The sequence below is a fragment of the Rhea americana genome, unplaced genomic scaffold, assembly GCF_003343005.1.
Source record: "Rhea americana isolate MKP2758 unplaced genomic scaffold, rheAme1 scaffold_446, whole genome shotgun sequence".
NCBI classification, from domain to species: Eukaryota; Metazoa; Chordata; class Aves; order Rheiformes; family Rheidae; genus Rhea; species Rhea americana.
This window is the reverse complement of record NW_028186586.1, coordinates 194,926-207,926: the sequence shown is the minus strand read 5'-3', so window position 1 is coordinate 207,926 and position 13,001 is coordinate 194,926. Positions and strand designations below refer to the sequence as shown.

Here is a 13,001-nt window from a genome sequence, read left to right as displayed (position 1 = left end):
GGGATGCGCAGGGATGTCGGGTCCGCGCCGGTGCCTCCCCGCCTCCCCGCGCCGCCCGCACAGCTCCGTCTGCCGGGCGCCACCCGCCACTGCCGCCCGCCGCCGCCGCCCCTCACCCGGCCTCGGGGCGGCGCGGCTGCTGCCGAGGACACACGGCGCGGCCAGCACCCCGGACACCTCCCTGGGTCGCATCCTGGCTCCGGAGAGACACCCCGGCTCGGGCGCAGCCAGAGGAGAGCGGCCCACAGGGTCTGGCGCCCACCCAGACAGCGAAACGGGCCCCGAGCGGGACCCACGCCTGGCTCAGCACCACGACGCCCTCCTCCCCAGCACGCCGGGAGTGGGGTCTCCCGCCCGCCGGCAGTGCTGCAGCGGAAGGCCGCTGCCGAGCCGCGCTCCCCGTGCTGCACCAGCGGAGGAAGGAGCAGAAGGGGAAGCCCAGGCTGGACATTCACCCCTCTCCACTCGTTTGTTTCCCAATGCAACGGTTTCCTCTGACAAACTGACACAGGAAGCCTCCAGCGAGCCCCAAACCACTGGTGGCATTAGGAAATCTGCCCATGGCCCTGGAGCAGAGATGGCTCTGCAGGGAGAGGTCCCCGGATGAAACCCCCTCGCCCTGACCTGATGCTCCTGCGCAGCCCCTCTCTCCCCAGGGAGAGATGCAGCTTGATGGGGAGCAAACCACCCCTCTGCTTGCAGCCGCAACCCCAGGGCCGGGGGGTCCTGCGTGCCCTGGGTGGGGCCAAGGGAAGGGGCAGGTGTGGGGGCAGCACAGCCCAGCGTGACCCACAGCGGCAAGGCCAGTGGCCAGCCCCGAGACCCTCTGGAACCGTGTCCTGGGGACGCAGCTGGGCCCAGCTCACACCTTAGGCGGGGAGGAGAGGTTTCACCCCGATTAGCTTGAGGTGCAAGAGGAGCCAGGATGTTTGAGAAGCTGCCCTGCTTTCTCGCTGCCTGCCTTAACCCGCTCTGGTCCCGGCAAAAGGCCCCTACTCCCTGGGGACTGCTGTGGAGCGGTGTGGCGGCGAGCCCGACCTGCCCACCCAGGGGGCCTGGAGCCCCTTGGCCCCTCGCCTCCCACCCCAGTCATCCCCCTCCCCCCCCCCAAATGCAATTTCACAAGGCAGCAACACCCGGAGAAGGGAGAAGTGGAGGGAGCTCTCCACTCCAAGGGCTGTGCCCACAGGCCCTCCCACCCCAAGGGTTATTTAACACCCCCCTCACCAGGAGCCCCACAGGAGGTGGCAGTGGCCCTGCTCTGCACCAGCATGGATGCAGCCAGCCTGTTCATCCTGAGCCTGGGGGGCTCCGTGCTGCTCTTGGCACTGGCCCCGGCAGGTAAGGGGGCAACTGGGGCCGAGCCGGGCAGTCAGGGGGCTCGGGCTGGTCCTCATGGCCACGGAGGGAGAGGGAGCCCCAGTGGTGAGAGCCGAGCTGGGCTCTGGCCCCAGCAGCATCCCGAAGGCCTGCTGTGGCATGGGGAAGGGGCTTTGCCCCCCCCCACCTCGTTGGGCCCCCCAGGCCTAAGCCAATGCTCAGCCACTCCCAGGCCTCCATGGACAGTGCCGAGGCGGTCAGGACACAGCCGGGAACAGGACAGGCATGGCTCAGAGCCGTGCCCAGATGCTTCTGGCAGCCAGTAACACTGCCTACATCCACCAGGCACCCAAGGGAGCTGGATCATCGGGGGAAAGGCAGTGACACCCCACTCCCGGCCTTACATTGCCTCCATCCAGGTGGACGGAGAACATGTCTGCGGGGGCTTCCTGGTGTGGCCCAAGTGGGTGATGACAGCAGCTCACTGCCTCATTCCCAGGTGAGTAACACTCTCCTGTGGGATGGACACCTCCACCAGCCCCATCCCTATCCCCTGAGGATGGAGAACAGCTCCCTTCTCTGCCCACCTTTGCAGAAAGACCCAGCAAGCCCCCAACATGCTGCCGCACTCACAGCCCTTCTGCCCCTCGCTACAGGCGCAACCCCTCGGTGCGGGTGGTCCTTGGCGCCCACAAGCTGGAGGAGCCTGAGGCATCCCAGCAGGTCTTCAGCATCAAGGAGTCCATCGCGCACCCGTGCTACAACCCCCAGTCAGTGGACAACGACATCCGCCTGCTCAAAGTGAGTGTCCCCCCCAGCATGCCGCCGTCCAGGTTGGGGGTGGGCCTGCCCGGCTGCAGGCTGGGACACATCCCTCCCCTCCGGGCAGGGACCTCCACCAGGCGTGACAGGGTGGCCTCGGCAAGGGTCCTGCTGTCTGGCGTCCTCCCGCCATGGGGTTCCTGCTCCCCAGAGATGCCAGCACAGAGCCGGGTGAGCCAACACTAGATGTCAGTGCTTCTCCGGAGAAGCAGACACACACCATGGGGCCACCGTGGAGGCAGCTGAGGGCACACTGACCTGACCATCGCTGGTCTGCAGCTCCTGATGCTCTGGGGCGGCCAGTCTCTAGAGCAAACTGGGACCAGTTCAGAAGGGCTAGGAAGTGGTACCCAGCCTCCAGAGAGGCAAAGTCAGAGCTGGGGCGATTCAGCAAGAGAGGGAGGTGGGACACAGGTGATGGCATCTGGAGGGGTCAGGAATGGGCTTGGCCGATGGGGAGGTAGCACCAGCCGGGGCTCTGCACCATCTGGATGCAGGAGGAAGCCACCAGCCTGGCTCCTTTCCCCAGCTGAATGGGTCAGCCACTCTGAACGAGTACGTGAAGCGGATCCGCCTGCCCTTGCCACACGTCAACCTGAAACCCGGCACCGTCTGCCGCGTGATAGGCTGGGGGGACACTTCCAACTACGGTGAACATCCCACCCAGCTCATGGAGACCAAGACCACCATCATCAAGCGGAACCTGTGCCGCACCCTCTGGAAAGGCCGCGTCTCGACCAACATGCTGTGCGCGGCCAGCCGCAACGCCACGCTGCAGGGCGTCTGCACGGTGAGTGCACCGCCGCTCCGGTGCCCCGGCCGGCCCCGCGCAGCAGCCCGGCCGCTCTCCCTCCCACTGGGGTGCTTTGCAGGGTGACTCCGGGGGACCCCTGGTCTTCAAGGCAAAGGTCTACGGCATCGTCTCCTTCTCCGGCGAGAGGTGCGGGGACCGCAGGTACCCCGACATTTACACCAAGATCTCCAACTACATCAGCTGGGTCCTCCACACGGTGCGAGGGCACCGGAGCTGCAAGGAGCAGTGCAAGCACTAGCGGGGCGCGAGGGACCCCAGGTGGGTGCAGGCACGAGTACATGGGCTGGGGCACCTGTGTCCTGCTCCCAGTTTCCTGGGTGCAGCAGGGCAGGGCAGGAGGCTGATTCCTGCCCGCTGGCGAGGGGAGAAGCCCCTGTGCTGCACCAAAGTGCTCCAGCACCCAGCTCCCCCTCTCGCAGCAGATCTGGCTGCCACAGCAATAAAACCTCGGCCCCGGAGCCCTGTGCGCTCGCCTCTCCTCCGCCTGTCCCCGCTCGCCCCCTGTTCGAGGTGGCCCAGCCCCAGCTCTGGCTCCGGGCAGGAGCCCAAGGAGCTGCATCTCTCCCAGCACAAGCCCACCCCCAATCCTGCAGGTCTGCTCCTGCTCCTGCCCCTGCCCCTCTCCTACCTGCCCTGGGAGCCAGCAAAGCCCAGTCTGGGCTCTCACCCCTCTTTAACTGCCTCGCAGGCCACTAGCCCCCCTCGGGGGATTGATTGGGGGCAGCTCCTTAACCCCTCGCTGGCTGGGGCCACTGTCTCCAGCCCTCGGGACTGTTTTTCCCAGCTTTTCTCCTGCTGGCATGGGGAGAAGGGGCAGAGGCCACCACGGGAGGGACTCAGCACTGGCCCATAGCCCTGCTCTCTGGTCATCCTGGTGCTCCGGTCCCCAGCCGGGTCCACCAGCTTGGCCTCCACAGGGTTCAATGAAGCAGGGGAAGGCAGAAGGAAGGGGAGAAACACCAGCCTGCTACCCGGACTGGATTCTGCCCCAAGCTGGGATCCACATCTGAGCGCCGCCACCCTACCGAGCATCTGCAGCAGCTCTGGGGCTGCCTTCCCCCGGGGAGAAGCTCCCCATCCCATCCCACCCCATCTATCTTGTCCCATTCATCCTAGCCCAACCCATCCCATCCTGTCCCGATGGCTGTGCCAGCAGAGGCTTGGCCGTGCTGCAGGGCTCCCAGCTTCTCACCCACCTCCCCGCGCTCACTCCTCCGGTGGCGAGGAGCGGCCCTGGCCCGGCTGGAGCAGGGAGCTGGCCCGCTCGTCCCGGTGAGGGATGTGCCGGCGGCGAGTGCCAGCCAGGGGGACGCATGCCCCGCCGGCCCTTGCCTGGCTGCGCTGCCACCTCCGGGGATGTTCCCTGCTCCTGCTTGCTTGCTTCATCGGCAAACTACGAGCGTGCTGCAGCCGCGGGCCAAGCGGTGCATGCCGCATGAGAAGCTGCCGGTGGCCGCACGTGCCAACCTCGGCCTCCACTGTGGGGACACCCGGACAGAGCCGCTGGCCCCAGGCTCCTCTCAGTGCTGCCTGCAAGCCCAGGAGCCGGCCTGCGTCCCGGCTTGTCCCAGTCAGCCCAGACACCGGAGGGAAGGAGGCGCCTGGCTCACAGCGCTGCTTCGGAAGCAGCTGTGCCGCTGCTCGGGGGAGCGGGGGCTGCAGCCAGCGCCGCACGCTCACGGTGAGGGCCAGGCACACCGGCAGCAGCGACCCTGTCGCCCTGCCTCAGTTTCCCCCAGGCTGGGCACGGCATCCAGCTAGAGCCCTGTGGCAGCACTGTGCTCGCAGGTGGCTCCGAGCGGCAGGACAGCGCGGGCGGGCATCCCGGGGGGCACACGGCTGCCCGGCTCCAGCGACTCCACCAGTGGGGATGCGTCGCACATCAGGGCTCAATTAATTGCAGGAACTGTTTTGTGAAATACCAGACCCTTATGGCACACACTGATATTAGGAACATATTTGATTTGCGTTGCTGCTTGCTCTTTCTTCTGCTTGCTCTCCCTCTCTCCCCCTTCCATTCTCCCTGCTGCACAGACAGGAGACTTGGCCGGGGTGGAAAAACCCCGGTGCAAAGCTGAACCAGATGCTCACCAGGGGCCCGGCTGGCTGCGGTGCGCCCAGCGCGGCGGCCGAGCCAGGGCGTGTTCACCTGCCCGCTGCCTGCGCTCCCACCAACCGCCACAGACAAGTGGACCCAGAGCACCTTTTATTCTGTCTTTAATTATAATCCAAATCGTAACACAGCTGTAAAACGCCCCTAACAGTGCAGAATAGGAAATGCATATGTCCCCATAGCGTCTACCTCAGGAATTGGAACAGAATTGTATAAAAATAGAAAATAGGTATTTATATATATATATATTATATATATATATGGTATTTATATAAAGGCAATAGTTTCTTGGTGTCAGATGAGATGGTATTTACACAGGTTGCAAAACACACACAAAATGAGAGAGGAATAAAAATAAATACAGACAGGTGGACAGAGCAGGGCTGGGGGAGGTGGACAGGGGCCAGACCTGCTGCTCTGGGTGCCCAGGCTGTGGGAAGGGGCTGGATGCCTGGAGCAGCCTGGCGCAAACCTTCGCGGCCCCGCTGCCTCCCCGGGGCATCGGCTCCCAGAAAGGGTCGAGCCTGCTTTGGACATGCCTGGGAAAACCTAAACTAAAACTAGTTTCAGCATATATATGTTAAAACTTTAGAGAAAAAAATAGCATACATATATATGTATATATATATATATATATAAATATATGTATCTCAAATCTGATGAAGCCCTGTGCTGCGTTTCCTGCTGCTGGCAGCTGCAGCTGAACCGCTCCAGTGAAAGATAACGCGTGGATTCCCACTAGACATCAAGGTCCGGCCAGGAACATCAGCAGAGTACCACAAATTCCATCCACAAATAAATAGCCCGGGGCCGGCGGCCAAGGACACGTGGTGCAGCGGGGCTGGTGCTGTGTCGGGAAGGGCTCCCGCGCCGGCGGCAGGCACCAGCCCCGGGAGCATCCGCCCCTCCTCCCGGCTGGCGGGGCTCAGGATCGGGCCCCTTGCAACCTCATAACATACACAGCTATAAATAGGGATTTTTTTTCTCAATAAATATCAGGAATATGGTTTGTACAATATACACATAATGCCCTCGTCTCCTGGGTCTGGCCTCTTGGCAAAGAGGAGGTTCACACAAAGTTTCCGTCGGTGTTGTCCATCTCCAGGGAGATCTTGGCCGAGGCTGGAAAGGGAGCGGGAGAAGGGGGCAAAGCAGAGAGAGGTTGAACGACCGTGAGAGTGCCGGCCGCTGGGGCCGGCTCCGCAGAGCGAGGCTCTGGTGCCCTGGAGCGGGGAGCAGGCCGCCTCTGCAGCGTCTCATCCCAGCGCGTCACGTCCCGTCCCAGCACATCCCATCCCGGCACATCGTGTCTCATCCCAGCGCATCCCAGCCCAGCGCATCACGTCCCGGGGCAGCAGCGCAACTCACCGGAGCAGCTCCCGTAGTGTCGCACCCCGATGGAGCGGCCCAAGTGGCACGTGGCCCGCCGCAGGTGGCAGGCGGAGGGGTAGGTGACGTTGTTGTTGCCGCAGAGGGCTCGGTCCAGGCTGCCGGGCTCGGGGCAGGGCGCCGCGCGGCACGTCACGCAGTGCGCGCTGCCCGTCTGGTCCACCAGGCACGTGTGGGTCCCGGGGCACACCACGCTGGAGCAGGACTCTGCGGGCACGGGCAGGGCTCAGCACCCCGCGCTGCGGCACCAGGAGCCGGCGCTCCGCCTGCGCGGATGATGCCCACCCCTCCCGCCTGGCGGGAAGCGGGGAGAGGAGAGAAGCCAGAAGTGCTGGAGGTCAGAGCTCCACGCAGCCCTGCCGTTCCAAGGCCGGGGCACAGCAGGGATCCGCATCCGGGATGCAGCGGGAGGGCCCGGAGCGCGCGGGCTGCCCCGGTTGCGTCCCGCGCAGGTGCCTCGGCCGGTGCATGGCGCTGCATGTGCCGGCACGCGGGAAGGGCAGGGTGACCCCGGCCCCGGCGAGCCGGGGAGGGCGGGCAGCAGCGAGAGCCCCCGCCAGCCCCCGCCACCCAGCCAGGGCCCCTGTGCACGGCCGGGCCAGGCCCCGCACGACAGGAGGGGGGACGGGACACCTCCCTCCGCCCCGGCACGCGCCCTGCGCTGCTGCGCCACGGCCGGGCCCGCGACTGCTCCCTGCACGCTGTAAACACTTTTCCGAGCCTTCCCTCCTCCTTCCCCTTATTTTCCTCCTGGATTGGAAGGAGACTTGGCATCTGCAATTCCCAGTTTGCAACTCACATTTCTTGCCCCAAATTTTACTGTGCAGTCCAGGGCCTGACAGGCAAAGCATTTCAGAGAGGAGGGCTGGCAAAAATAATCATAATAGTTCTGACAGCTCTTGGCAGGGCAAGGAGGATCACTGCTCTCTACCAAAACAACAAAAAACAGGGCTTGATGTTTGTAAGTGACATTTTACGGGCCATTACTCCTCGGCCTGCGGCGAGGCTAAAATGTCCCGTCATGCCGACAAGCTGCTCCGGCGGCAGAGCCGCCCCAGGGGCCGGCAGAGGCCAGCGGCACGAGCGCGGTGCCAGCGCGGTGCCAGCAGGCGCCACGCTGCCCGGCTGCAGAGCGAGGGCCATGGTGCGCCCGGCGGCACGGGGACGGGGGCTCCGCACGGGCGTCCCCAACCGCACCAGCCGCCGCCGCTCCTGGGTCTGTGGCTGCCGCGGGGGGAACCACTGCCGCCCGAGGGGGCTGCCCCAGGGCAGGGTTATCTGGCGAGCGGGGCAGCGTCCCGACGTGCCGGCACACCGTTGCAGAGCACTGCCGCCTCTCACTCTCGCAGGGCTCGCAACGCGCAGGAGAGCCACGGAGCGCGGGTGATCTGGGGAGGGGCACTGCTGCCGACAGCTTTTTCACGTGGGTACAGCTCAGCCCATGCTTGCGCAGAGCGGGAAACAGCAAGAGCGGGCAGGCACAGGAACCTACTTTTGCATTTGCCCTGGTACATCACTTGGAGGTCGGGGTGGTCTCTGCACCTGGCCGTCAGCAGGTCGCACTCGTCGCGGTAGGTGTAGCCGTCCGAGCCGCACACCTGCAGCTTGTGGGGCAGGCTGGAGCAGTCCGGGGCACAGGCGCACTGGGGACGCCCCTGCTTCATCTTGCACACCTTGTCGGGGCCGCACACCACCCCCTCGCAGCTCTCTGGGGACAGAGGCACAGCGGCGCTGAGGCACCCCGGCGCGGTGCGGCGCTCCACCTGGGCCATCCCTGGGGCCCCCGCGGAGGCCGAGCTGCCCGGAGCAGCATCTGGATCTGCTCAGCTCCGTGAAGGAGCAGGTCGTTGGCTGCAGCTCGGAGCTGTCAGCCAACTCTTACCCCAGCCAGAGCCGGCCTTCGAATCAGCACCAGCTAATTCATTTCTACGTATTTATTTTTTGGAAGGAGACGTTTCTTTTTCTTATGCAATGGAAAATCCATCTCTGCAAGGCCCAGCTCCTCCAGAAGGAGCTGGGCCGCGCAAGCCGTCCGGGCCACGCAGAGCTCCGCTCCAGCCGGGCAGCGGCCGCCCCGTCTCGCTCCGCGCGCGGGCAGCAGCTCCCGGCAGGGCAGAGGGCTGCGGCGCCCGGCGGTGTTCCTCGCGGAGAGGCGCGCGGACATCCCAAAAGCAGCTCCGTGGGACGTGGGGGCTCAGGGCTGCCTCCGGGCATCGGGGACCGAGCCCCACCATCACAGAGAAACTTCCCCAGATGGGGATTTACTCCCAGAGCCAGAGGGATTCCCGCAGACAGGGCATGTGCTGGGAAGAGGTGCTTGGAGGGGGAGGAAGGGGGATTTCCTTGGAGAAGATGGGGGCGTTTAGGGGCAGGAGGGGAAATTCCCTGCCTTCTTGGCCTAGCTTTCCCAAGGGGAAATTCCCAGGGGAGACACTGTTTCCTGCTTTCTTCGCCCATTTCCGTAGCGGGGGCCTGCCCAGAAGGGGTTGGAGGGGAGAGCCGCAGGGTGAGCTCCCAGGAGAGGGCAGCTCCGCGGCCGCAGGCAGTGGGATAAGACCCCGGGACGGAGGCAGGCCGGCCCACGTCAGGGTCCCGGGAAGGGACGGAGGCCACGGGCCCACCCAGCCGGGCCCCGGCTCTCCCGCGCCATCGGGTCCTGCCGCGTCCCCGGCAGCCGTGGCCAGAATTCGCCTCCCCGGCGCAGGAGCCCCCGGGGCCCGGCAAGCACCGTCCCCCTGGGCCGCGGCCGGCCGGCTGCTGGCGCCGCGGCCGGTGGCTGCAGCCCGCCCTGTCCTGGAGTAACCCCTCCCGGCCCTGAGCGCCAGTGCAGCTCCAAGTCATCCGCCCGGCCCTCTCCCAAGGCCTCCAGCTCGCTGGAGCCCGGTGGGGAGCGAGCAGCACCGGCTCCGTCTGGACGGGACGGGCGGGCGGGCAGCTGCCGCGTTCACGCCGGTCGGGGCGCCGGGCGCGTGCCCCTCGGCCCGGCGCAGCAGCGCTCCGGGGCACCCCGGCTTCGCGCCGCCTCACTCTGGCGGCCGCCGGCGAGGCTCCCGCACCCCCCGGGCCTGCGATAGACACGCTGGATCCCCCGTGGCCCCGGGAGAAGGGGCTCGGCTCTGCCCGGCCCCTGCGCGCACGGCCCCGCGGCAGCACCGGCTCCCGAGCTGGGCAGCAGCTTCCAGCGGCCTCGGGCTGCCGCCGGGGCCGCCGCGGCCAGCCGAGCGCCGGGAAGGAGCTGCTTCGCCAAGAGCCTTCTTCTGCCCTTTTTTTTTTTTTTTTTTTTTTTTTCAGGAAATAACGCAGTGACCTTCCAAAGACCTGCTCCTGACTACTGTGGTCAGCAGGTCCTGGAGCACGTTCTCGCACGGCCACGCAAGTGTGGCTGGGGGATCCGTGCCTCTGGCACACTCCCGAACATCTGGAGGGCCTGGAACTGGCCGCTGGAGCGCTTCCATCCTCGGAGCTACCCGTTATATAAAGCCATTTCGCGCACACACACTTGGAGAGGTAGGGAGGAAGAAGGGGGAGTGGAGGGGGGGTGAGGGAGAAAGATTTTGTCCTTAAAAACAGGAGAACTCCCCTTTGGTCAATCTCGGGAGGGCTCTAAGGAAACCGGGAGCAGGGATGGCAGCGCAGCTCCTCACCCTCAGGCCACCCGGGCAAGCGCCGGGCACAAGCCCAAGCGGCACCCGGGGACGGAGGCCGCCCTGAGCCCGGCCCCGCCGCAGCACCCGCCTGCTGCGGCCGACGTCCCCGCGCCGCCCACCCTCCCAGGAGGGCTGCAGCCACGGGAGCGTCACCTTTGCAAGGGTGGCAGGTCACCAGCCCCAGGAAGCCCAGCAGGCTGATCTTGTTGCCGGGGTAGGTGTAGTTAGACCAGGCCACGTCCACGTTGCCGTTGGCACAGCATTCCTCCCAGGTGACGCCCGTCTTCAGGATCATGGTGCATTTGGCCTCCTTGCCCTGCTGCAGCCAGCAGATCCCACCTGCAGGGAGGGCAGAGCTGAGGCGGCCTTGGGGCACCGCGCGCGACGGGCAGCAAAGCCCCCTTCGCCCTGCACCGTGCCGGGGGGATGAGCTGGAGAAGTGAAAGAGGCTCTGCGCTGGCTCCCACCGCCCCCCAGCACAGGGGCTGCCCCAGCGCAGGCGGCTGCACGGGGGTCCGCCGTGCAGCGGCTCTACAGCCCTTCGCAGGCCTCCCAAAGCCGCGGGCAGCCGGCCTCCCCCAGCCAGCCGGGCTCCCGAGCTCTGCTCAGTCCCTGCACCGTGACCGTGCAGAGGCACCGGGCGAAAGCAGAGCGGGGAGCGGAGGGGCAGAGCCAGCCGGCAGCACTTGCTGCAGGGCAGCGTCCGTGCGGCAGCCCCAGCGCCGGTGGGGCCGCCCAGCACGCAGCCCGGCGCACGCACCGCGTCGCCGCCGCCAGAACGGGCACTTGACCCGGCCCCTGGGGACGGAGCCAGCCCAGCGGCATCTGATCCCACTGAGTCAAAGCCTGTTTGTTCCTTAACCTCATGAGCGAATCATTTCTTTTTTGTGAGTGATTCCTCTGCAATTTCCGCCTCTGCAAACCAGCCTCTTGTGACGCTTATTTGGGTTTACGCTCTCATTAGCTGCATCTGGGGTTTGCTAAACAGCTAAAGATGCGAGGGGATGGGGGAAGGGCCGGATCCTGCCCTCAGACAGGCTGGTGCTGCTCCTCTCTGAGCTGCAGATCTGCCCTGCTTTGAACCCAACGTCAGCTCCAGCCTTGGACCCCAGGTCCCTCATCCCCTCCTGCCCAGGAGCCCGATTTCGGCTCCGCTGTGGCCGGCAGCAGCTCCCTATGAAAACCGTAGGGGCAGCATGGATGAAGCCAGCCCTCTCCAGCCCAGCACCTTTGGGCTGCCAGGAACCTGCAGCTGGGCACCTCCAGGCCAGCACATCTCACTGCCATCAGCAAGTTTATCCTCCGTGAGTTTATCTAATTGCTCTTTCAAGCCCCTTTTTCCTACACAACACCCTGAGGCCACGACTCCTGCTGCAGCGCTGAGCTCCCAGGGGCTGCGTGCTGCTTTCGGACCACGGGCTCACGGCACGGCCGCACGCATGGAGCAGCCCTGCTCCATGGACAGGGCTGAGCTCACGTGCCTCCGCAGCCGAGACGGCTGCCACACAAACCCTGGCGCTGGCGTTCAGGGACGTGGGTGCGCGCAGGGCTGCGCTCTGCCCTGCCCAAGCGGGTAGGTCCCCGCGGTGTCCTCTCTGGCACCCTTCCAGAGCCATTTAGGTCAGAAGAGCAGCAGGCCCAGGACATCTGCAGCAAGACTGGCTGATTTCTTGCTTTCCCCCCCTGTTGGTTTCCTTGTAGGTTTGTTACAGAAGCTACACTTACAGCCTGAACATTGCAAGTGATGCTGATGAAGGGGAAGCAGAGAGGCAAGGCACAGCCAAAAAGGGAGGCAACCCAAAAAGGAAGCAAACTGCCCCAAAGGATGGGCAGAGCAACACATTTTGGTCACTGCACAGCAAACAGGAGCTGGGATATGCTCTGCCCCCCACGCTGATGGCTTCTGTGGGGCACAGGAGTACCCACAGCGGCTGCCCGCACACAACCAAGCCGGAGCATCCCCGAGCGGCTGCAGACCCCGCTGCTCGGCAGCTCTGCCCTGGCCCCAAGCCTCTCCGCGGCATTCCCATGGCCCACGGGCAGCCAAGACCTGCTGGGAGATGCCTCCGTGGAGCAGAGCACCACAAAATGCTTGAGCACCCCAGGACATCCCAATGGCGAGGTGCGTTGTGCCAGGGAAACAGGAGCCTGGATCTGAGGGTGGCAGAGCCTGCTCCTCCCGGGCTCCGGGATGGAGCCGCGCCAGCCCTCCCATGCTGCTCAGATTCAGGCGCAGCAAGAACCAGACGCCTCCCTGGCGCTTCCAGTGCCCAGGAGATAGTTTTCAGTCTGATAACATCCAAATGGGGGTTTCTGGGATCTTTGACTACTTTAAAATAGCTTCGTTCGCAGAATCGTTTGCCAATAAAAAGTGGGTCAGCTGCTCGAGTGTTTTAAGAAAAACAAAAAAATTTCAAAGCATATGAAGTCCCCCATTGCTGCCACGTATAGAAATCTCCTGCCTTTACACCAGCGCCTGGGTTCACGCTAACAGGCAATTCCTGTATTCCTTCAATGCCTAGTGCTGCACGGGAGCCCTGAAATGCTTGGCAGGGCGGCAGGCATTTGCAGAACGAGCAGTTCTCCCACCTAAATGGCTCCGGTGGTGCGCAGAGGACCGCTCCGCACGTGATGCTCCCGGGGAAGCCACGGAAGAGGACTTCCACACCGAAGAGAGCCACGACCCAGCGCAGCCCTGGCGCCCAGCGTGCGAGGCCATCCCGGCCTCCCACGGGGCCAGCTCTCTGCTCCAGGCAGAGAGGGGCTCCCGTACGGGGGAGGACGGATCTGGGATTTAAGGGAGACACTGCTCGGCAGGGACCAGCGCAGCCCTTCCAGCGCACTGGGGAGCGAGGGAGGTGCCCCGGCCAGGGCAGGCTGGGCTCCCCGGTGCTGC

The 13,001-nt window shown here is 65.0% G+C and overlaps 2 protein-coding genes across 3 annotated transcripts; one reads left to right on the top strand and one right to left on the bottom strand.

Annotated features, from left to right (window-relative positions):
* Positions 1-1,271: 1,271 nt before the first annotated feature.
* Positions 1,272-3,194, top strand: PRSS57 (serine protease 57). The gene is made up of 5 exons (XM_085315989.1): positions 1,272-1,341; positions 1,666-1,819; positions 1,977-2,121; positions 2,672-2,932; positions 3,015-3,194. Exons 1-5 carry the CDS (start codon positions 1,272-1,274, stop codon positions 3,192-3,194), a joined length of 810 nt encoding a protein of 269 aa, XP_085172115.1.
* A 1,963-nt stretch (positions 3,195-5,157) lies between these two features.
* On the bottom strand, positions 5,158-10,477 carry FSTL3 (follistatin like 3). 2 transcript variants are annotated; one of them, XM_085315999.1, is made up of 4 exons: positions 10,259-10,470; positions 7,951-8,166; positions 6,438-6,665; positions 5,158-6,191 (listed from the first exon to the last, which is right to left on the bottom strand). In XM_085315999.1, the coding sequence occupies exons 1-4, from the start codon at positions 10,398-10,400 to the stop codon at positions 6,139-6,141; spliced, it is 639 nt and encodes a 212-aa protein (XP_085172125.1). In that variant the 5' UTR covers positions 10,401-10,470; the 3' UTR covers positions 5,158-6,138. The 2 variants fall into 2 exon arrangements, with proteins under 2 accessions (XP_085172125.1, XP_085172126.1); XM_085316000.1 differs by lacking the exons at positions 5,158-6,191; positions 6,438-6,665 and adding an exon at positions 6,897-7,385 and having other exon boundaries at positions 10,259-10,477.
* Positions 10,478-13,001: the final 2,524 nt, after the last annotated feature.